Source organism: Hippocampus zosterae, chromosome 18 (assembly GCF_025434085.1).
Source record: "Hippocampus zosterae strain Florida chromosome 18, ASM2543408v3, whole genome shotgun sequence".
Lineage (NCBI taxonomy): Eukaryota > Metazoa > Chordata > Actinopteri > Syngnathiformes > Syngnathidae > Hippocampus > Hippocampus zosterae.
Window position 1 is genome coordinate 10,507,766 of NC_067468.1, and position 24,499 is coordinate 10,532,264.

Genomic DNA, 24,499 nt, shown 5'->3' on the forward strand with positions numbered 1-24,499 from the left:
CCACTATTCCAATGCAAACAGCAATTCCTCCCCCCGGTGCAAAGAGCCTTCTTGCAGAAAAATTACCATTCGAGGATGGCACAAAACTGCTGACCATCAAATCAACATTAAGTGCAGGAACTCATTTTCTACATTTCTTCACAAAAATCAACTCGCTCAAGAATGTTATTATTGAGGTACTATGATTGCTCTGCATATTCCACATGCACCCCCCAAAAATATAGGGCATGTTTGCCATCTAGTGGTGATTGTTGATACTACAACTTAAACCCTGCATGAAATCCATTGGGGTTTTTGTTTTTAATCAAGGGGTCACTCAAACTGTGGCCTCCAAACAACCAGTTGCCCGTCTCTGAGTTAAACCATTATTCATCTGAAAGATATACTTTGTGCTTCAAGTTTTGCAGCTTCAGTGTTTCACCGACATCGTGGACAGCGGCTCTCCCCATCCAGTTTACTCCCACATGTCCATAGACGTAACTGGTCTGTTGTCAACTGCTTGTGGTCTCTGACTTTCACCAACAGAGGGTGCTAACATACTGTGAAACAGCCTAGGTGGGCGGCAAATCCTACTTCACGGTTATTCACTTTGCTCGGCTGGTTCAGGTCCCAATTAACCGTGAAAAATATCGGAATTTCTGTAACTTTCCTCTATTAATTCCTGCCCTTAAAATTGAGTTTTGTTTTATATCTCAAGAAAATTTAAAGTAAATTTAAGTTCGACCAACATTCATGGTTGAGAAAGAACAAATGATGACAGTTGCACACTTTTATAGAGTTGTATCAATAATGAAGAAGTCATCAAAATAATTTGGATATTTCTCATCCTTATTTTAGGTGGGAAACAAAAACCCGATTCATGGATGTGTAGCTCTCGTCGTCGTACTCCAAATCATCGTCTCCCAGTTGTCCGTAGCGGAACTTCCTGTAGACGGTCCCGTCCTGACTCATATACACAATGTCCTCCTCGTCCTCATCTTCATCCCCTTTTGCGACCGAATAGCTTTCTCCCAAGTCCACCATCTGCGTACCTTTGTAGTAAGACGAGGATGAGCAGTTGCCGGCGGAAATGGAGCCGGAACTGGAACCCAACTTCTCGTAGCCGTGCGGGGTCCCTTCCGTAGGAGTCCTCTTGGAGCGAAAGCGCTGGATTAGGAAGATGGCGGCGCCGCCGGCGAGTCCGCCCACTAGAAGGATGCACGCCATGATGAAGACCACCAGGTTGCCTCTCGTCTCCTCTTCCTCCACTTCCTCTTCCTCGTTCCTGAACGCCAGGTTGGTACTGAGGACACACGCCCCTGGAAAAAATAACAACTCTATATTAAAAATGTAAGATGTTTTAAAGGTTTAAAAAACATGAGTGAATAACTACATTAATATTCACAAGTTCAAAATACTAAATACATATTATAATTAAGGTCTATTAGAATACAAAAATTGACTAATGCCGCCTACCTGTCGTTTCCGTGCAGTTGCAACAATCCTGTCTGTGGGCGGCGGCAGCAGTGTGGCAGCAAGGGAGACAGCGCCCCCCGACTTCAAGGATAGCGTGTGGGGGGCACGCGCTGCAGTTGGCCGGGCCGGGACCCTCACAGCGCAGGCAGGAGGCGTCGCAGTCCTCGCAGATGTGACCGGAACCCTGACAGACAATGGAGGGAGATAAACATTTGTCATTATTAGAATTATTATGTGGAAAAAAGGATTATTCTTTATTGTAATGATTTAAAAAAACATAAAATACATTCATTGGTCAACAGGAACGTTCTTCGAATCTGGCCGATTGTACTGTACCTGAATTCGCACGTACTCGGCCGTCTGGCACAAAGACACGCACGTACTGCCTGACAGGAGGTAACCAGGGCCACACGAGTCACAGGAGTGAGAGATTTTTCCTGCAAAATATATTATCATAAAGTATAAGCTATGATGGTTTAACATTGGAACAACTTGACAGTAGCTCACCAAATGATGCCCCTTATGTGGTTACGGGTTAAAGCTCCGTTTTCCGCAGAATAAAGAATTTACGTATGCCCGTGAGTATGGTTATATTGTCTGTTGACATGTTGCGCCACCGTTTGTGTACCAATATGCATTTTTGCGTTTGTTACAATACCAAATACTGTTGCTGTTCGTTCGCCCGTCTATGGCATTTTGCATTAGCATTAGGCAAATTTATGTGGTTCTTTGAAAATCTTGACCCCCGTCTCTGATGGCTCCGCTGTATCTGTTCATTTCCCATTTCTGCTTTGTAATCAATGTCATGTTGACCTGAGCAGGTTGCGCAGTTGCCATGGCAACGCTCGCACGTAGCGTATGTGTCATCGTCAACTTGGCGGCGGTAGAAGCCGCGAGGGCAGGCGTGGAGGCAGCGGCCTTCCCGCGGCATGAAAACCAGTCCCGACGTGCAGCTAAGGCAGCGCCCGTCCGCCGAGCACTCGACGCAAGTGGGGTCGCACGGCTCGCATGTCCCGGAGCCCTGGTTGCCATAGTGACTGTGACAAAGAAGATGCAGAGGTCAGTGTATGGCGATGGCGCTCCATTAAACAAAGTATGAAGGCTTCATTTGCACACTTGCTATACAAGTCATCTGAATAAACTGGTCAGGATTTAATTGCAATTTAGCGCCACATTAATTTAATTTTCTCCATCGCCGTCCACCAATTAAACATCAGCAGCAATTAGCATTTTACAGCCGTGTGAAGTGAATCTACAATGTAATTTGCTTCAAAGAAACGACGCCACGCGGAAAGTTAGGAGCTTGCTGATAGTGGGCTTTTTTTTTTTTTTCTTAACAGGGACTGGAAATTCCTGAAGATGTTGCCACATGTTTGACTATGGATTAAAAACCTTCATTAATGCACGCACTGTATGTCACATTTGTGCCCCGCCCCCGAAAAACGTTTCAGGGCCATTGAACTGTGTCATCATAGTCGTCGGATCACCAATATCTTAACATGTTGAAATCAAATCGCGACGACATCACATGTTGATTAGAATTGCGATTTCATCCAATAGCAACGTTGTTTAATGATGACATCATATAGAAACTTAATATTGCGTCATTGCGTATTGCAACAGTCAATTCTGCGATTGTAAAACGATACCGGTTTGTGAAATCAGATCAAGGTTAAAATAGTTTGGGATTTTTCAGGATTTTTTTGTTGTTTTGATTTGATTCGTTTTTAGAGCGAGATTATAAGTTTTTTAAAAAAGGACTTTTGTTTTTTCAAAACTGCTTCATTTTAGTTTATCTTTTATGAATTATAAATCTAATGGCTTTGGTTCTGAATCCATTTGAGAAATTCTGATGAATATAAACCAGGATGGTTCTCAGGTCAATTAGTGGAGCGCAGAACTCAAAGCAAACATGGTGCATAAGCATTAAGGTGTTATGCTGCAGGCTGCCAATAGAACTGTTTTGCCTAAAGTGCAAATGCTTTTGAATCCATGTTAAAAAAAAAAAAGGTTTACTTTTATTTTATGCTTAGTTTTATGATTAAGCTCTTTTTACAATTTTTTAACAATACTAACCTTGATTCAGATCAGATAGTAAAAGAATGAAGGTTACCCGTGTCGAAAGAGCCGGTCCTTGCAGGCCAGACACTCGTGGCCGTGTTTCCCGACACAGGACTGACAAGTCGGGTGGCACGCTTCACATTTCTGCCACGACTCGTCAGTGTAGAAACCTGGTGGGCATACGTCCACGCAGCTGCCATCTAGTGGTGAGGGGATGGATTTCTTTTGTTGTTTTGGTCCACTTTCTACACGCATGCACTTGCTATATTTAATGAAATGCAGAACTAGGTTACTGTCTTTTATTTAAGACGAAAAAAACATGAAAGAGGAATAAAATGTACACTTAAAGGTTTCCCTAAATAACGCTGTAATCACTAACAGGACCTTTTAAAGATTGAACTCACTGAGCAGAAGGTGTCTCTGCCTGCAGCTCACGCAGCGGTTCTTTCCCGGGCCGGAGCAGCGGCGGCAGTTATTGTGACAAGGCCGGCAACCCCCGCGCTCGTCGACGTACTCGTGTGGCGAACACTCAACATCCGACGGCACGCAGCGACCGTGGGCCTCCTCCGTGTGGCTCTCCAGTCTGTGGCCTTCTCCGCAGCCAGAACAGGAGCCGGCCAGGGGCCCGACGCAGGTGAGGCAGGAGACGTCACACTCTAAAACCAAAAGCAAAACCAAATTTGGGACGATTTAGTCGCAGAATAAAATATAATTAGTCACATTAAAAATTCACGATGCATGACATGGAATGAAATAGTTATATTAGCATCACATATGATAATAATATAAAAGGTCGCGCTATAGGAATGCACAAGTCATGTTTTTAGTAAATAAAAATCAAAATAGGATCGGAATTTACAAGAAAAAAAATTGTAAGTTCAGGAAATAAATTTTTAACTATATAAGAGGGGGGAAAAAAACATAAAAAGCAACAACATTATGAAAACATTTTTTTCAGGGCTGTGAGGGGAAAGAGGAAAAAAATGCATTGTACAAAAACCAAAAGTTTTAATGTTACAAGAAAAAAGTCATTGTAATTACAAAGGGAAAGTTTAAAAAAATAAAGTAAAAAATACTGGCGCCGGATGCAATGAGAAGCAATTTTGCAGCGGGGTCACGGGGGGTTATGAAAGCAGTCGAGTTTCTATCTGGAGGCGATGTGACAGCTGCCTAACTTCTGAGGAGTGTCACTGCTATTTTAATCTGCACTAAAATTATTCAGTGAGCTCAGAGGGAGAACTTCTTAATGTTGACTAAAAAATGAGATGCAAGTCAACTGAGGAAGTTGAAGGGGTTTGTGCGTGTGTGAGAGTGGGAGAATGTGTGTGTGTGTGACAGTGAGTGAGACTTTGTTACATTTAGTAAGTGCGAGAGAGAATGTGTGAATATGTGTGAGTGAGAGAGAGCGAGTGGGAGCATTTATGTGAGAAAGTACGCAAAAGTGTGGCTGCGAGAGACTCTCGATACATGCGAGCTGGAGGGTTCTATGAGTGCTTGTGAGCTGGAGAAAGCCAGCAAGATAGTGTGAGAGGTGAGGTCACATGCATAATCAAGAGAGAGAGAGAAAGTAGTGTGTGTATGTGTGTGAGAGAGAGAAAGTTTGTGTGAGACTGTGCTTGTGAGGCTCCCTTGCTTGTGTTTGCGAGAATGAGTGTGAGAGTGATAGTGGGCAAGATGTGAGGCTCCCTTGTTTTTGTTTGAGAGAATTTGTGTGAGAGTGTTAGTGGGCAAGATGTGAGGCAGTGTGAGTGTGCCGTGAGTCAGAGAAAGTGTGTGAGAGTGACTGCGATGGAGAGCAAGCGTGAGTGAAAAGGTCTACGTGTGTGACCGTGTGTCAGAGAGCAAGACAGTGTGAGATTGTTGGAATGGCGTGAGAGTTTGCGTGAGAGTAAGTGTAACTAACTGTGTATGCGTGCGACTGGCCGTGAAAGAGAGTTTGGGAGTGCCGTCTAACACAAATGCAAACTCAAATCCACACACACACACACGCTATCTCACACATTATTTCCCTCTCACACACAGACATACACACATGCATACTCCCACGCCCTTTTAAACACTTTTGCTGTCTTTCACTCTCACACACACACTCACGCATTGTCTCACATGCACAGTAGTGTGAGACAGAGTGCATGTTTGTGTGAAAAGAGGGAAAGCTCGTGAGTGAGGTGAGAAGTCTGTGTGTGTGTGTGCGTGTACGTACCTTGACATTCTCCCGTCGCACTGTCCATGAAGGTCCGAGCGGGACACGCCGTCAGGCACTTTCCGTTGCGCATTGTGGCCCGGGAGTCCACACAAGCATCGCAGTCGTCGCTTCTGGGGCCGTCACACAAGCGGCAGTCAGGGTGACAGCGCAGGCACTCCCGTCGCTCGTTATCGCCAAAGAAGCGGTCGGGGCAGTCGAGCACGCACGTGCCCTCGTGGAGGAAGTGATACTCCTCGCAGGCTGCGAAAAGGAAACATTTTTTCGTGGCAGACTCAAAATAATCTTTCCATGAAATAAATGGAAAAGCCGTTCATCCATTCCAGCCCGCACTCCCCCAGAACAACATTTTTTTGTAAGGTGTATTTTAATAGGCAAAAATGGCACCCCATAATATCATAAATATAAATAATATGGTCATTTTTGGGCGGCCCGGTAGTCCAGTGGTTAGCACGTCGGCTTCACAGTGCAGAGGTACCGGGTTCGATTCCAGCTCCGGCCTCCCTGTGTGGAGTTTGCATGTTCTCCCCGGGCCTGCGTGGGTTTTCTCCGGGTGCTCCGGTTTCCTCCCACATTCCAAAAATATGCATGGCAGGCTGATTGAACGCTCTAAATTGTCCCTAGGTGTGAGTGTGAGTGCGAATGGTTGTTCGTCTCTGTGTGCCCTGCGATTGGCTGGCAACCGATCCAGGGTGTCCCTTGCCTACTGCCCGGAGACAGCTGGGATAGGGTCCAGCACCCCCCGCGACCCTAGTGAGGATCAAGCGGTTAGGAAGATGGATGAATGAATGAATGAATGAATGGTCATTTTTTTCTGTCTCCTCTGTTGAATTCTGCACCCTGTGGTGTCCCTGCATGCCTTTTGCAACTATTTTGGTCATTGAGGTGTTTTGAATTCCACTCCTGCCCGGATGATACGGACATAATAACACCTCACTGAGACATCTCAGCTCCTCTCTCAGCTCATCAGTATGGCACTTATATCATTCTTGGCAGAAGACATAGAATACATGACTGTGAGTGCCGTTATGTTTGTCGATAGAGCTGGGGGTGTGGAGTGGGGCGGGGGGGAGGGGGGGGGGTCGACCAGAAAAATAGGGGATGTAAAACCATCCGATTCCTTGAGTACTCAATGGAATAGTCAATACGAAAATTGATTCTGAAGCGATTCAATAGTGACAGATGAATTGAGCTCACACATTTTAACCTCATCTCACCCACGTGTCTGTTTTAAAAATGAATTATGAACCTTAGTTGACAAACATTTTCCTTCACCTGTGCACTCTCCAAAAGGGTTGCACTCTTCACAGGCCGGAGGGCAGCGTCGGCATTCCCAGATGTGGACCGCGTGGCCCGCGGGACATTCCCGCACGCACTGGTGATTGAGCAGCAGCGCAGGTTCTTCACAGCTCTGGCAGGAGGTGGCGTTCATGCAGGACGCGCAGCCCGACGCGCAGCTTCGACACACCTGACCGACCGGGTAGCCTCTGTCGAGATCATTTGCTCCAGATGAATACAACTTGGTGTACTTTGAAGACGGATTGACATTCCGAGGTTATCGGTAAGTGACATAAGTGTATATAACACATGGGGAATTTACATATCAACATTGTCCTGAACGAAATGATGACTCTTTTCGGCCTAATAACTGCATAGAGACGATACTGCCACATCTCTGCATGCCAATTTTCACATTAAACCTGTTGCGTAAAAAAAAGGCAATATCTCGTAAAACCCCCCCAAATCCACATAAACGTAGTTTATACAGTCCCCCTTTGTCTACAGATTTCCGCTTCTCATTGAAGTCAAAGTACTGTACCGTCCATCAATTTTCTAAGTAAGAACTCCAACGACGTTTCAATGTGTTTTTCCTGGTCTGAGGTCATAATTTTGTGACTGGCATGCAGCAATAAGCTCCTTGGCGGAGGTAATAAAGCCAAGTTGGGCCGACTCTCATCCCCGTTATCTGAGCGCTAATGGACACCCAAGGATATGGCGTGCAAGGACATGACGCTCAGGCAGTGTGGATTTAATTGCTCATAAATGTCAAGGAAGAAAAGTCAAAATGATGGCCAGTGAATATGTCAAGGATGAGACTTTATTTTTTTAAGAGTCTTCAGGATGCCTCTAGCAGTGTTTTCATTTATGTGAACATTATGGACGTAATATGGAAAATAAACTTGACTTTTTCAAGGGACCCGAGGAGACATAACAATAACTCATGGGAGTAATTAAAAAATAATCATGAGTAAGTTTTACGCAGTTCCGAAAGCAAGCAAGTTATATTCTTCAATTATACGACATTTGGAATAACATTTTGGAAGCGTACATCGTATGCATGTGCTCTTTGGAACTCCCGATAAGAGCGGGATTAATTAAAATCTCACCTGACGCACTGCTGGACGCATTGGCCGTCCTGCAGGAACAAAATCGCGGTGGAATGGCTCAGGCAGCGGGTGCAGCGCTTAAGGTCCACGCAGTCCAAACACCCGGCGGGGCACATCTCGCACTCGCCGCTCAGCCGGTCGCCAAACGAACCCGGCGGACATTTTGTCACGCACGTTTGTTGAGGGCTTAGGAAGCGTCCTGGAAGAGCACCACTCGTGGTATAGATTACATTTTTGTTTGTGGTAGAGACATTGTTAATAATGCTTTTTAAAAAAAGCTTGTGAGTGAGATTCCCACACACCATTTGTGCATTTGGTACACTGGTTCTTGTTTTTTCCCGAGCAGGACTCGCACGATGGATGGCACGGTGCACATTCGCCATCACCTGCAGGACCAAACACACATGCGATCATGACAGCCTGGAAACCTGAAGCAACAGGTGACTACCCGTTACACCCCAGAAATGTTCCGATCAAAATTAGTTATATTGACATTGCAAACAAACGAATTGCTTTTCAAAGAGCACGCTGCCTTGACCTGTTCTCCATCGCTCGATAAAGTAGGTTTTCCCTCTCAGACACCCCGAATTTAATACAAAGTTACATGAAAATGCGTTGTGTAATTTTGAGAGTACCACTCCAAATCCGAAAGCAGTCACAGCATGTAAATTCAACTTTTGAATTAAATTGTTTAGACACAGATATTTGGGTCTCGTTACAATTTTTGGCTCAACAACGGTGCTAACTGTGAAGCTAAAGCTAGGTGACAACTGATTGAATTTAGTGACACAAATGTGACATAAATTTGCGGTATAAAACCATATAGATCAACACAAAAAAATGCCAATTTACGCTTGGCTAGTGTTGTTTAGGTCGTAAACTAGCTTGTATTTTTATTCTTAGGATTGTTAGATGACCCTTTTTTTCATTTCCAATGTTCGTTTTAGCCTCTTCAAGTGATTTAACCTTTGTATTGTGTTGGATAGCACATCTTTAGTATTAGTGGGTCAAATTTTAACTCATCCTCAAGTACTTAAAGACACTTCTTATAATCCAATCTTGTTTTTCACCTAATATCTAACTTGGTGTGTATTCATATCCATGGAAACAGATTTATTTTGATCTACTTTTTTGCTCTAGAGACCTTTTATTTTTAAACATACCACTCGTTTTCAGTTATAAAAACTGGTTAAATACACAAATTGTATTTCCCATACAGATAAAATGAGTAATTGTAATATCCACATCTTATAAACGAATATTAGAATACACCTACCCCAAAAATTGTTTTGTTGTTATTATTTTTTAATTCCTAGAATTGCATGACTTGCCTCCCCCCAAAATACAAGTGGCTGCCTAGAGGTTTCTGAAAGTCTTGGAAAGAGGACTAAATAATCCACGCACACAATCACCACAAAGTCTTTCTGGCAGAGATGCATTCATGCTGATTGAGTCCGTAAGCTGAAATTGTTTATTAATTTTGGAGAAGAAACTGTTGAATTGTGATTCTCACCACTGCGAAAGGACAGCACGGGACAGACGTCGTCTTCGTCTGTCACGCACCGTCCGTTTTCCAGCGTTGCGCCATCGCGGCACGACACGCAGTCGTCACGTCCGGGGCCACTGCAGGACATGCAGTCGACGTGGCACTCCTCACAGTCATTGGTGTCCTCGTCGCCGTAATAACCCTCGGGGCATACGGAAACACACTTTCCCTCTGAGGGAACAAAATATGCATGCCACGCTACTAGTTGGCCATGTCACTTTACACTTAAATTCAAACCTCAGAAATCTGGGGCAAATGTGCTAACCTCCACTCCCCTCTTTCCCATCATAAAATCGGCAAGTAGAAATTAACGAATGGAATTACTACGATATCTTAGAAGAGTTGACTACTGAGCCCGCCGGATTGCAAACGAAAACGGTAGCACCTATAAAGTCTCTCAAAACTTAGAACAGACTTATTGCAGCCCCACACCCAAAAAAAAAGAAATATCACTTATATGCTTTCAAGAGTGCCAGATTAGTAGGAGAGGCGCTACCTGACAGGAAGAGGTCCGTTTCGCACCAGTAGCACTCGTGCTGGTCGCAGCTCGCGCAGTTGTCCTCGCACGGGAAGCAAGTCATCTCCTCGTCTACGCCGTACGTCTTGGCGGGGCAGTTTTTGTAGCAGCCATCCTGGAAGCTGAAGACAAAAACGGCAGCAGTCGATGAGCTCCCTTTTACTCCTGCCTTCGTCCATTTCACTCTTCAAGGCCGAAACGTTGGTCAAGATCAGTAAAGCGAGAGGCTGAGCGAGGAGAGACGAAGGCGAGATCACACAAGGCTTTACTTGTAAAAGCCTTCTTTGCAGGACAGGCAATGCCGGGGGTTATCTGTCGGAAACGTAAGAAGAATTCGTAAGAAAAACAGTCAAACTGTCATTTTACGAGAATACATTATTTTTTTAAGTCATTTTATGATAATGAGGTCATGATTACAAAAAGAGCTTTGCTTGAATCATCTTGGCTGTTATAAACTGTGTCTTTTTTTTAACCCACATATCTGTACTTCTGCTTAAAAGTACAGAGTGTGAGTACTTTTTTTTTTTCAAAAGTGCGAGACAACTTTGATCTATTTTGAGTGTTGCCGACAGTGTGGTCAGGAGGGCTCAGCCCGTGATGGGGGAAGTAGTTTGTGTGATCTCACATAGGACACACTGCCTGCAGCCCTCCTCACAGGCCATGCAGTCGCTGTAATCGGGATCCTCGACTTCGCCTGCAAGATAAGCAGGAAATGCACTTTTTTGGGGGAGTGGGGGGGGGGGGGGTCGAAGTGCAGAAGGCCAGTGGGGCCAGCGAGACTTGGCTTGCCTTCGCCGCACTCCAGTTTGACGCAGGTGCCATCCGACACGTAGTAGGAGGAGTCGCACCTCAGGCAGTGGGCGGAGCTTGTGCAAAGGATACAGCGGTGCGAGCAGGCCTCGCAGCTCCGCTCCTTGGTGTGGTAGAACGCCTCGGGGCAGGCGTCCACGCAGCGGCCTCGGTGGAGATAACGCTCCATTCTGAACTTATCTGCGGGAGTTTACAAACGCTCGCTCATTGTTCAATTGTCATCTAAAACATTAAATGCTACGTATGAAGCAAAATAGGTGATGTCATGTTGTTTTTTTTTTTTTTAGTCCACAAGAAAGTTGAGTGGATCAAAACCGCCACTGCTGGTTGCAGCCGAGTACAGGAATCGTAATCAAGACGAAGCAGAGCCCCGCTGAAAAAAACGTGAGTAATTGGCACCCTCCTAAAAATGTTTAATTTTTCTATACAATTAATCTAAACTTTAAATACACTACAAACTACCACATTTCACGTAATTTCAAACTACAACAACATTTGCCCTAATTTTTGTGATTTTTTTTTTTTTCATATAGATGATGTAATGCATGCACATGTGGTGAAGACGCTCCGAAACTTCCACTAGCAACCCAGGCTAAACTCGGTTCTAACATACAAAGCGCGTCTCTTAGTTAAGAAGTGTCACTTAATTCATTCATTCATTTGACGGTGTTAAAAAAAAAAAAAAAGGACAAGCAGACAGAGCTAATGAAAGGTAACAAGACACAGTGGGGGCGGCCCGGTAGTCCAGTGGTTAGCACGTCGGCTTCACAGTGCAGAGGTACCGGGTTCGATTCCAGCTCCGGCCTCCCTGTGTGGAGTTTGCATGTTCTCCCCGGGCCTGCGTGGGTTTTCTCCGGGTGCTCCGGTTTCCTCCCACATTCCGAAAACATGCGTGGCAGGCTGATTGAACACTCTAAATTGTCCCTAGGTGTGAGTGCGAATGGTTGTTCGTTTCTGTGTGCCCTGCGATTGGCTGGCAACCGATTCAGGGTGTCCCCCGCCTACTGCTCGAAGACAGCTGGGATAGGCTCCAGCACCCCCCGCGACCCTAGTGAGGATCAAGCGGCTCGGAAGATGAATGAATGAAAAGAGACAGTGGGTCCTCGCCTTTATCGCAACTGGTGCAGTTGTTAGGCCCCGCCTCCACACAAGTGGCACAGGTGTGGTCACACAGGTGGCAGCGCCCACCCGATTGGTACTTGCCGCGGGCGCACTCGGCCAGGCAGCGGCCCTCGTCCAGAGCGCTGCAATGACCAAACCAAAAATCACCACACATTCAAATTCTGTTCATTTCAATTATGCCAGTCAGTAACTTGAATTTTTTTTTGGTTCAATTCCCCACTCAATTGGCACGATGCTGTAACCTTTCGGAACAGAATCTGGACCGAAATTTACAATGCCCCCCCCCCCCCCCCCCCCCACACACACACACATCAGTTTCAAGTGCTCCTCAGCACTTTGGCTTATTGATCACAATTGTACAGTATTAGAAAACAATGCGACTCAGCATTATATTGAGCGAGTCAAACTGACTGTGAGGCGCCACAGCCGGTGCAGTCATGATGCCGCGGCCCCGAGCAATTCAAGCATGTCGGGTGACATGTGTGGCACGTCCCATCGTTGTCCTGGTACTCTCCTGCCATCAAAAAAATATCTTGAGTATCTGTTTCTGCCAAGGGTTCATGAATTAAATGTCAAATTCAATGTGGATCAAATGTAAAATATCAAAATACGATTGACTTGGTCGTGTGTGAAATTGAATTTTAATTATTGACATTGAACCTTTTTTAATAGACTGTATTCCATGATCTGTTATTAACGTGAGTTGTGTTATTTAACGGATTATTTCATGATTTAACAAAGCGTCTGATCAACTGGCAATTTCAAGAATGTAATTGCTGTTTTTGAAATGTTTTATTTGACGATGCATTGAAAAGTGACATCGAAACGTTAAGTAGTGGGCGAGATCCATGATCTGATTGGTTGACTGGCCATGTATGTAGGGTGGGGGGGGGGGGGGTCATGCAATATATCCATTTGTTGTAGGTTCAGTACAATTCAGATTGAAGTCAGATTAATTCATTGGCACTTTAATAAAAATTACATTTCGTTTCTTAATTTGTAAATGGAAAGATTTATATTAGTCCTTTCGGGGACAGCGGTGACGACAGTGGAGAGCTTATCATGTTACAGGGTGCATGAAAGGCTTCAATTCAAATTAGATCTCATTTAATTAAATATTTGAGTCATGGCTGGACAACCTAATGAATAATATTACGTATCCCAATATTTGTTGGGTGGAATATGTAATCATATTTGATGCCCAGAAAGTGTGGCGAGCAAGCCGCATTTGACAAGCTGCTGTCAAAGCAACGAGCGAGCGTTTCAAGTGTGACGGCAACTAGCGGAACGAGCGCGTGCTGCTTTCTGTTGTGTTTATTTAGACGCGAAATGACGCGAGCCAATAAAAAAAGCGGGCAGACGCTGACCATCTGCGCACGGCGTTTGGAGAACACACTCGCCCTCCTGCAGGCCGCGACCGCTGGAACAGCTGCTGCAGCTGGCCCGGCTCGGCCCGACACAGGTGAGGCAGCTGGCGTCGCACCTGCAGGAGCACCAAACGGGAACGAGGTCTGCCATCAGCAGATAAACAAGCCGCCCACACCTGAGCACACACCAGTGCGCTCACCTCCTACACATCCGACGCCCGTCGGCTATCTCGGGAATTACGGCGAAAAAGCCGCTGCTGCAGGAGGAGACGCACCTCCAGTCCTCCGTCAGGTAGCCGTCGGCGCACCGGGTGCACGCCTCCACGCCGGCGCCTGATGAGCCAGAAAATGGGAAGATAAGAGCATGTCTCTCCAAACCTGACCACATTTAGTGCATTGGGCTTCTACGAGCCGTAACTTGAGGATCTGCGAAATGTTTTTTAATAACTTCATTTTACCTGCAAATTTTTTTTAATTCTTTTTTTTTTAAGTATTTAATTGGCGGCTGCTTTGACGTCTCACCTGCACAGGTGGCGCACACCCGGTGGCAAGCTTTGCACAGGCCCTCTACCTCGTCGTAGTACATTCCCGGCCCGCAACTCCGCTGGCAGCGGTTCCCATGCAGACTGGAGCGAGGCCGGAAAAAGAGGAAGAAAGGAAAAGAGAGACGGGGAGAAGAGAGACATTATGCAGCGGCGTGACACCCGCAGCCAATCACGCGATGGCGTCAGGGTGACTCACTCGACGAGAGCCCCGCGAACGCAACGGACACGAGGTCAGCTTGGCTTAAGTGCACATTAAAGATCTCGTCTGCAAACTTGAAACTAAAGCAGGGGTCACCACAGTGATGCCTGCAGGCCTGTTCTTAAAATAGCCTAGCAGTGATCGGAGTTTGTAATTTCCTTGAACACTGTCAACAAGTCAAAATGAAAATGCTTGCCGAGTGTTCCGACTTGGTGAAATCATTGTTGAGGGTACACAATTTTAGTTGCGTTTGAGCTGGCAGCTGTTTTTCACTCATGTTGGGGTGCAGAATCCCTCGACTGATCTCATTTTTTCGGAATCATGTCAGGTTTTTAGAGCTATTGGATCCTGTTTTTCAATATAAGGATGGAAAATGGTGGCGCGGCCACCCGCAGCGGCTCTTCTTGTTGTCTGGTTGAGAGAGAAGAAATTTCATCTGTGCCGTATGTGCACATTTGACAATAAAGTTGTACTTGACCTGACTTGACTTGAAAAAAGAACTTTTCCCCCTCTCACTTATTTGACAAAATAATTGGCAGATTAATCGATTATTATAATAATTCAATATCAAATTCAGATTTTGAGTATGCTAAATATAATTAATATCATGAGTTATACATGGTACCGTTCGACAAGTATAGGCAAAAAACAAACGTATAGCCTAAAAATGATGATGAGCCAACACCCCTAACTATACTTCGATCCCGTTCATGTAAATTGCATGTGTTCCAAAAAATTTGCACATGATTTGTTTTGTCCTTCCCTGAGTGCAAAATGCAAATAGCGTTTGATCAGCCCGTCTGCGATGCAGAACATAACGTGGCTCTTTGCCCATTGTTGCGATGCCGAAGAGTATCGCGGGAGACGTGCAAGTTGTTTACCCAACGCTTCTCGGCGGCCTCATCAGATGCTCGGCTCACCTTGTGTCTGCTTTGCATTCCCTGCAGACGCTGGAGGACGTGCACCTCGAGCAGTTCTCGCCGCACTTCCTGCACATCTTTGCATCTACAGGGATAATTCAAACAATACGGCCCGGTGAGCTCGCCGTCTTACTCGCGCACTCTTTCGCGCTCTTTCTCACATTCTCACACACACTCGCAATTGGGGCTGGTATTTTGCCACGTGCCGTTCATGACAGAACCGCATTTTCTCATTCTCGTTAGCCAGAAAGCCCACCGTGGTCCAGGAAGTAGCCCTCCTCGCAGCCGGCGGTGCAGGTATCGGTCCCCTCGGTCAAGTGATGCCCGGCTTGACAGGAAGTGCACTGGTCACTGCGGCTTCCCGTGCAACTCTCACAGGTGGCGAAGCAGCGCTTGCAACGCCGCCTGTCACCCCAGAATCCCCGCGGACACGTGGACACGCAAATTCTGTTGGAGACATGGGAGTCATGTGAAAAGCTTGCTTGAGGTAAAGCTGGTCATCCGGTACTACCTTGTGTTGTTCTTGAACTTAAGGAAAAAATGGGCACATGTGACACACTGCCACGGGCCGGGACCCTCGCAGCCATCGTCGGTGCACTCTGAGTCGCAGGGTCCTGGAAAGGGCAAAGATGCAGAAAAGTGCACGGGTGAAGCTTTGTAAATTTTCAACAGAAATTAAAGAGACGTTGACAACTGCATGCTACATAAATAGTTATGTACCGTATTGGCCCGAATATAAGACGACCCCCTTTTTCAAGACTCAAGTTTGAAAAAAGACATTTTGATCATCAAATTAATTTTCATCCAGAAAACAATTACAATACATCTGAAACAAATGATTCTAACAAAATATTTGAGAGAAAAAGCATGTTATTTTGCCTCATTCAAATCTTAATATCTGAACATTTGAATATGTAAACTAAAGTGCAGTCACATTCATAAAAGACTCCCGCTATTTTTATTTTTATTCTTCGTGACTGGGGTTCACTTTAGCCTGGGGACTCAAGTTCAACATTCGCTTCACTGATATCTGGCGCCATCTAGCGTCGTGAATGGGTATAATGTCTAGACCCCGAATATAAGACGACCCCCACTTTTTCAGTCTTATTTCAATGCAAAAAAACACTGTCTTATATTTGGGCCAATACAGTATTTGATGTTGATTCAGAGCTTCTGGACAGTAATTAGAAAGTTATCCATTTCGATCACTAGTGGCGAACACACACCTGTGTATTCCTCAGCAAAATCGGCTTCCTTCGGAATCTCGGCCGAACGCGCAAACCTTCGCCGAGTGGGATACGGCGGCCATGCGGTGCCGTAAATCACCAGTGACCACTTTTCTAGTGTACCTGTGCAACAAACACAAGAGCGCAGAGATGAAAACCACGCCCGTAGTGATCTGTCACCTCACTTTTTTTATTTTCAAAGAAGCTAACGAGCTCACCCGCTTGCGAGTTTTCCCTCCCTTCAGAGGGCGAATCGCGGATGCTCAAGGTCCATTCCCCGACCGCTTTCTCCCCCCAGCAGTGAGTCGTCATGAATTCCCACTGGCGAAAGCCCTCAGAGGCGTTGTCATGAGGCCTAAATGAAAAATCATCGTCACCACACGGATACTATGACAGCTTCATACAAATTGTCGAAGGGGGGATGGGGGGGGGGGATCACTGTATTTCACAGTCGCTGTCCCACATGAGACAAACAGTGAAACAGGTCTGGTTAGTTACTTAGGTAACTGCATATTTATCTTTTGATATTGGTTTAAAAATGTTAGCAACATTCATTTATTAGTTAGCTATCATGCTAGTTTCACTTGTTAGCTGGTTTTGTCAGTATGGATGAGATAGCGTAATTGTCAGTGAGATAGTTATCTATTCTGTAGCTGCTAAGTTACCAAACAAGCTTGTTTAAACTGTGAGCAAGTTCAATTAGTGAGTTACTATTTTGTCAGTCAGTTAGTTAGTCGTTGACTTTAGAGGGAAGATATTTGACTTTGGAGGTTCTACTGCATATTACACGTATGTACAACCAAAATTTAAGCTACACTAAAATATCAGAAGCACGGGAAAATCCCCACCCCTCAAATTGAAGGATTTAGCACAGCAGGGCTAAGTGCTGCAGGATGGCGGTAATGGATGACACAGCATGAGGAGTGAGCCAGAGATGCTACCTTTTATCGAGAAGCTGTGACACGGTGCCCGAGGGCGACGTGAGCGTAATGGAAAGGTCGCCACGGCGACTGCAAGCCGCCGTGACACGCACCACCACGTGCTCCACGAAGGCCACGTGCTGCCGCCTTCGGGATGAGGCCGAGCAGACGGACGTCTGCAGCACCGATGTCAGTGCGCCTCCCCTATTCAAGCTTCTGTTGGGTAAAGGGAGGAAAATGGTCAGACACTTCACCAGGTACATAATCTCACCCGATATCCAATATAAGAATAAGAAAACGTGAATTCGTCTCACAATGGAGAAAATTCCCAATTTACAGCAGCAAAGTTATGAAAGGAAGAAAATAGAAGAACAAAAAGTATTGGAGCTGCTGTCAAGGAGGCCACTCTCGCGGCGCCATCTTGAAGTCATAATAATGACGAAATTCATGCCATCACACGGATAATTGTGGCGGCTGTTAAATCAGCACTTGAATGAGGTTTACTCAATGGACTTTTGCACCACTAAGATAGCTGCCACCCATTACAATACCAATTACTAGATCCCAGCTAATATCGCCCCTTGTGACTGGCGGTAGTATCGGGGATGGCGTCAGAGCAATCCGTTTGGACTTTGAGCTAATTAGCAGGGCTGTGCAACTCTTCAATAAGAGAGTGCGAGTGGGTGCACTTCAAGGACGGTTCGGTTTAAAAGTGGGACGAATCAGTGGGGTTCTGATTCGATCGGAAATGTCCCGGCTCAGTTCAAAGGGGTGATGTAATATGTCTTGACTCAATTAAGGTTGGGAAGGACTGATGTGGCCGCGTGATGTCATCGTACCGCTTCGACGGAGGGGACGCCTCCACTGTGCAAGCACGCTGCGGGGGGACCCGCCGCCATCGCTTTGCCTGCAATACCATCCTCTCTGCATCCAGTAGGCCGAAGCCGTACAGGTGGCTCACTAAGAGACACACACACACATGCACATGCACGCATGTCATTAGATGACACATAAAAGGTGCTCTAGTTTCACATTGCACACACTCCCAGGAGTTTGTAGGCATTTATCTCTGCCACGTACACACAATGTTTCATTCGTGCATAATGCTTGCTTTTTCACTTGTTTCTGGACAAAAATTTTTTTAGCAAAACATTGCATTCATTTGTGATTTTCTATTGTGTGAAAATCTTTTTTTTTTTTTTTGATGTTATGTAAAGTAATTGCCATGCTAAAAGGCCAACTAAAGTCATTAAACATTGCAAGTCCTTACCTCCACCGATGGTGTATGATTAAAAATGTAATTAAAGTCAAGTAATGAAACGAGTTAGGAATGCCAGCAAAGGGTTCATTCAATTAAGGTTGTAGCTAATTATTAGCAAAGGGGACTTGTTGGAGGCTGACAAGCCGTCACATTGACATGACAGAATTTGTTACGATGGATTCCATTATGGTTAAATATGACCGTTTTTTTACTTGTATGGACATTTTCAATGTCATATCTAATATGATATCAAGATCCATTTTCTTCTTTACCTTTCCAGTGGTGTATTACCTTTGTGTCCTGCCCCATTCCTTTGCCAGTCCTCCGCGGCGAGCTGGCGAGTATCTGACGTGCGAACAATGATGTGCTGGACGTCTCTCCACGTGAGCAGAGGACTGAGAACAGGTCGGACATAAACTCATCAACGCAATTAATTTCATGTCTTAGTTAGGATGGATAGCGGCGAGCGTACTTGGCCTCCAGGGTGAGCGCGATGACGCCCGCCGCCGCCGAGACCGAAAGGGCCGCGCCCCATTTATCCAAGGCGCAGCTCTGTTGTGACTGTGAAGCACGTGACGTGAGTTTTAGACGTTGGTCATCAAATGACCTCAGTCAAGCTGACTGACTAAGATGCGAGATATTAGTGCGCAAAAGTACAGTGACGGACTTCAACTGGAGCGGAATATTCTATTTCCAGTCCTCATGTGCACCGCTGAAGTCCACCCCTGTCATTAGGAAATTGCCTTGGCATTGACATGGCAGGGCACCACTTATAACAGTATCTAATGGTGGAAAAAAAATCTCCCTCTTTTGTTTGGGAAATTGTTTCCTCCTTTTTTAAAATTTTTTTCTTAAAAATCACATTGGCTCCTCCTTACCCAGAATCAAAACTGGTATGGTCCCATCATCCTTCAACAAACTGCAACCACCCTACTAACTACCACCTAACTTACTTTTCTTTTCAAAAAAAAAATGTATGTGCAACTTGCCCCATAAGGAGAAATGGTTCCCTTTTTGCCCTGCAGGATCTCAAAAGTGGCCTATCAAAAAACAAAACAAAATCCCTCCATTTAAAAAAAAATTCCTATCTGACTGTGTACTTTTTATTGCTTTTGAAAAATTTGCATCCGCCCTTCCATGCGCAATACCTGCCCAATGCGGCTTTTTTTTTTTTCAACATTCTTTACACCCTCCACTCACAATGTCGTCTGCAGTGGAGGCTGCAGCCAGTATGGATGAGCAGCTTTCCTGGTGGCTCGGCTGGCTCTGGCCGCCGGCGCCGCTGCTAATGGAGATGGTGTAGATGCTGTTGCTGTAGCCGTCACACGAGCAGTGGTCACCTCTACTTGCACCGCTTCCCGCTGCCCAGACATAAACAGAGCCTTTCCCGTGTCGACCCTGTTGTTAATTAGAGCGGCAGACCGAGGCCATTCATCAAGCGTGAGCCTCGTTAACGACAAGGGAAACGTCCTTGAAACTTTTTACAAGCCGTGCTCCAATAGTGGCTACCGCTCCTCTTTTAATCAGCGGGTTTCCACTGAAGCTGTGTGGCTCATGACAGAAAAATGCAGCAGGGACTTGTGTTAGGAGCTATAGTCGGTCGGGTTGGTGTCTGGGCATCCTTGTGAGTGATGTCATTTTGTATGACCGAGAAAATCTGAGTCGGCCAAGTCTTTTCTCCGCTGATATTCATAAAAAACGTATTTGACGGCAATTGACGTCAATGGCACTCAGAGTTGATTGCTTCTTTTTTTTTTTTTTTTTTCCCCACCTCCAATGAAATGGCAATAGAGTACTGAGTGACCAAACCAGCCAGACTGTCAGGAAATGTGGTATAATCTCACAGTTCGGATGCCGTTCTCCAAAGCGAGGCGAGTCAGAGTTCCAGGTCCACCCAGAGTGGCGCCGTCATCTTCCGGCCCCCAGCTGGCCAAGTAGACATCCACATGCTGCGGTTTGAAGCTCAGCGCTTGTGCCTCAGCTATGTCTGTCACTTCTCCGTCCAGTCCACCCAGTATCCGAACGCCTACGGGTGAGACGGCCCAGTGGGTTGGGATCACTTCCAAAACCTCTTGGTGGACTCACCTCCAATCCTTGCGTGGAAAGCTACTCCCACTGTGCACGTGGAGTGGTTTGCCATCATGGCGGCAGCTACCATTCCTGCACACCGAGTCCCATGACTGCGGAGAAACATCAGAACACGAGCCTGGATGCATATTGTATGAGGGCGGCTATTTCCGTTACATCAAACCAACGAGAAGACCGAAGTCTAAACGGAGCGGGGAATTTGCATATTCATTTATGCATGCAATTACAGGAGAATCGGGGAAAATGGAGCACGAATTAAAGGAAGGGTCAATGTTCGGAGGGGGTGGGGGTTGCAGAGGACAGCCGAGTATCAAGGAGTTCTCACTAGTTGGCAGCCGTCTCCGAATAAGTCGGATGTCCTTCTTGTCCGTTGACTTCAAAGCTGGCGAGAGCATCCTGAACGAGATTCGATTATGAGCAGCAGCACGTATGTATAACCAGATGCCAGTAGCTATCTGTCTCCGTTTCATCAAAACAATCACAAAGAGCATTGTGCAACAGTCCGCCCAACTCCTAAGTGGATCAGACATCTCATGTCCATTCCAATAGTCCTCTCCAAGCATTTTGGCCCAAAAGCTACAGCATGGCTGCTGTATCTGTCTCTGTTATGCGCTCTTACACTAAGCGCTGTGCTAAATTGATCATGATTAATGTACACCCCCCAAACCCCTCAATGCCGAAAGCCTCACATCCCATCCCGGGGGTACTTACGTAATTCGGTTTCAGCTCTGGATGCTCTCCATCGATTCCATCATCTAAGATGGAGACCACCACCCCCCTGCCGGTGTAGCCCCTCCCCCAGGCCCCGACAATGTTCATGGGAGGCCGGCAGCCTTTGGAGTCCTCACCGCAGAGCTGCATAGTAAATGGAGGCACATCCAAATTAGTGGCTGGGGTGTAGAAAAAGAGTAGAAATCATTTTAGGGGCAGCGGTTGCAGTGGACAGGTTAAAAAAGTTACAATCTGTGCTTGACAAAGTTGGGAGTAGACGGTAGAAAACTAGTTTCTAATGCAGGCTGAAAATGTAAAAAGCTGTCCGAAAAAAATAAATACTGAAGCCCAAGGCCAGATGGCACCACTATACAATCAACTCACATTGTACCAGGGCTTGTGCTCCTTGAAGTGTTTCAAGTGGGAGTCGAGGTGCTGATGAAGCGCATCTCCACTTTGGGAGCTCTTTTTGCTGAAGGAGTACAAAGTTCTTTTGACTCTTTTCTGGATCACCTGCTGTTGCAGCCATTCCACCTTAAAAACGTGCGAACATGTAAGGTATGAGAATATTGCCCAAAATGGACCGCGTTGATATTTTGAGCCACGCTTCAATCCACTCTGGTGAAAAAAATGCTTGCATATGTAGTTCAGGTTTCAAAGTAGGGTTGAACCCATTCAGGGACAGCGGTTACTACAGTGGACAGCTTATGTTATCAGGGTCGTTTTTTTTTTTTTTGTAACTTTGTTATTGCTGCCCATAATTACATATTTTGCTAGCTTTAATTATAATTTAAGATATCTGTAACTATTGTGATTATTATACTATTGTGATTAGTATAGTGAAAGAAGTCTACAACTCTGCGGCCAACATGCGCTTGTGAAATTTGGATATCTGCGATGAAATCTGTGACCCCATTGTGAGAGTTTGATTCCCAGATTTGAAAGATTTCTCTCTATCATGACCGAAAATATCCAAGAATCAAATTCAATCAAAGATAACTCAAACTGGATTTAGAGACACCCAGAGAAAACCCACTCAGGCACGGGGAGAACATGCAAACTCCACACAGGAAGGCAGGAGCCTGAAAAATAAATAATAACCAGACTAATTTTCAATTCAATCATCTGTCAGCAATCCGTTACTATACCTTGATCTCCATGGCGACACGTGCTGTCAACGTATCATTGGGCGCCGTGGACCGCGCCGCCGTTTCGTGGTGGCGAAAGATGTAATGACTCCTCAGCTGTCCGATCTCGGTGCACAGATGCCGAAAAAAAAATCATATATACAGTATATATATATATATGCAGTAATTCTCGATCCTTTCACAAAAATCAGTTAATAAGACACCTGGGACCAGTTTCCAAATCGTAATAGAAAATGCATAATTTAGTCTCCAGGTGACTCATACGACACTCAACAGCTGATAAATTAACAATCGCGTGGTAACCGTACACCTGAGAGTCGTTTTTCAAGCCGCGAAACGTTAGTCGCCTCAAGACGTCATCTCATAAGCAGCTTTTATTTCGAGCCGCTCAGCAAGATCATTTCATGGAAACGCGCTCAATGGATGATAATAATAAGGCGGGTGACAAGAATAAAATCGAGCTCCTATTAAGGATGTTTAATATCGATTCCTGACCTCGTGTCCTTCATATCAGCCACACATTGACTTATTCTCTCAAATGTTTTCAAATGATATCGTAACTCCCATCTGTTTTACGTGTTAAAAGCGTGATTATTTCCATTTTGTCCTCAGTGATTAATGCACTCCCTTTTAACGCACTTTTCGGATATTGCACTGTTCCCAGACGGTGGGGTGGGCGGAGGGAGGCAAATTCCTATATGATTAAAACAGTGGCGGGCCTGCTGCTTCGAGGTTAACCGCTCCGATAATGAATATTATATGGCTAAGGCAAATTAAATGGCCGCGCGGGGTGAAAGACGGCGTAAATTAAACCCGACACAAGCGTTGCCGTTGACGTAATTAAACTAATATTTTAACTGAAATCCGCCGCAGCTTACAGCGACACTTCATTACCTCTCGCTTTATTTATATATTTTGTCATCCGCTGCTTTACTGCGACTGAACGCGGCAGCTTTGACTGTCACGTTTGATCAATGTTTTAATACTTGATACCTAAATCCCTCCCGCGCTCTCCCCACCACCATCGCTGCCCCGCACCAGGATCATAAATATCACCCTGCCCAGGCAGATGTTGCACAGCAAATTGCGTAGAATACATTTTCATTTACTGCGCCCCTTCCCAAAGTACAATTTATGGTTGCCTCTCGTATAATGAATGCTGTTTTATATATGGCTTTGCAGTGTTTGGGTTCACTATACTCAGCAGGCCACCTCATTGGAAACAATGTAGTAGGATCCAATGTAAGAGCTGTATATGGACTGTATGTACAGTGGACCCCCACTATTTTTCTATCTATCTCAGAAAATCAAGGGAACACTTCAACAGCACAATATAACTTCAAGTTTTCCTTTTATTTATTTTTTTAGCATTTTATAAATGTATAGCTAGCTAAGTAGCTTGTTATAGCTAGCTAGTTTGGCGGTGACTTACGGTACCTGTCCCATATTTGCGAATCCATATTTCTCTGCTATCCCCGTCGCAGATTTAGCACCTCCTTTTATCCGCAAGGCCCAGTCGTTAGTGTAGATGGCGGCTTGGCAAAAGTGCAGAAAGTTTCCGATCCACAATGCAAAGAAAAGCTCCATTTCGGCTCAAGTATTCCACGCTCACGCACTTTCCCCGCTAGCGTTTGTCATTGTGTAAAGTTGTCTTTTTTTTTTCATGACCAGGTGGAATCGCTTGCGCTTCTCAGCGGGCTAACCAGACTGGACTGCACTGGACTGGACTGGTGCTTCACAAGGATGAAGAAGGTTTCAGGTGGCTGGCCCAACATGGATGGCAGGTATCATCTCTCACACACACAATGTCAGCTGTGTTCCCGCCTCAAACGATGTCACTTGGCCCAATAATCATGGACAGATTTCCATTTCTTTGTAGCATCCCCAACGGTAGATTTGATATTTCCACTGGTACTTCAATGTCAAATCGTGCATCATGTTACACCACTCTGGCTTCACCTTATTTCTTCAAATTTCATTCCTGTTCTGTTGCATTTAACTTTGATGTCCAAT

At 45.4% G+C, this 24,499-nt stretch overlaps 1 protein-coding gene and 1 long non-coding RNA gene across 2 annotated transcripts; one reads left to right on the top strand and one right to left on the bottom strand.

The window, feature by feature from the left end:
- Positions 1-807: 807 nt before the first annotated feature.
- LOC127591131 (proprotein convertase subtilisin/kexin type 5-like) lies at positions 808-24,073 on the bottom strand. Its single transcript, XM_052050974.1, has 37 exons — positions 23,924-24,073; positions 22,487-22,591; positions 21,723-21,872; positions 21,339-21,482; positions 20,953-21,023; positions 20,625-20,719; positions 20,384-20,565; positions 19,740-19,937; positions 19,012-19,100; positions 18,831-18,934; positions 18,118-18,238; positions 17,300-17,494; positions 16,577-16,713; positions 16,359-16,481; positions 15,644-15,746; positions 15,389-15,579; positions 15,133-15,217; positions 13,991-14,094; positions 13,669-13,801; positions 13,469-13,584; positions 12,513-12,615; positions 12,087-12,223; positions 10,959-11,159; positions 10,795-10,863; positions 10,439-10,481; positions 10,149-10,291; positions 9,620-9,823; positions 8,409-8,492; positions 8,107-8,305; positions 6,995-7,206; positions 5,720-5,962; positions 3,921-4,172; positions 3,569-3,716; positions 2,269-2,492; positions 1,792-1,892; positions 1,456-1,639; positions 808-1,298 (listed from the first exon to the last, which is right to left on the bottom strand). Exons 1-37 carry the CDS (start codon positions 24,071-24,073, stop codon positions 829-831), a joined length of 5,613 nt encoding a protein of 1,870 aa, XP_051906934.1. The 3' UTR covers positions 808-828.
- Positions 1,128-8,201, top strand: LOC127591141 (uncharacterized). The gene is made up of 5 exons (XR_007959811.1): positions 1,128-1,275; positions 1,473-2,514; positions 3,947-4,150; positions 7,013-7,280; positions 7,505-8,201. It is a non-coding gene; the product is annotated as an uncharacterized LOC127591141 (long non-coding RNA).
- Positions 24,074-24,499: the final 426 nt, after the last annotated feature.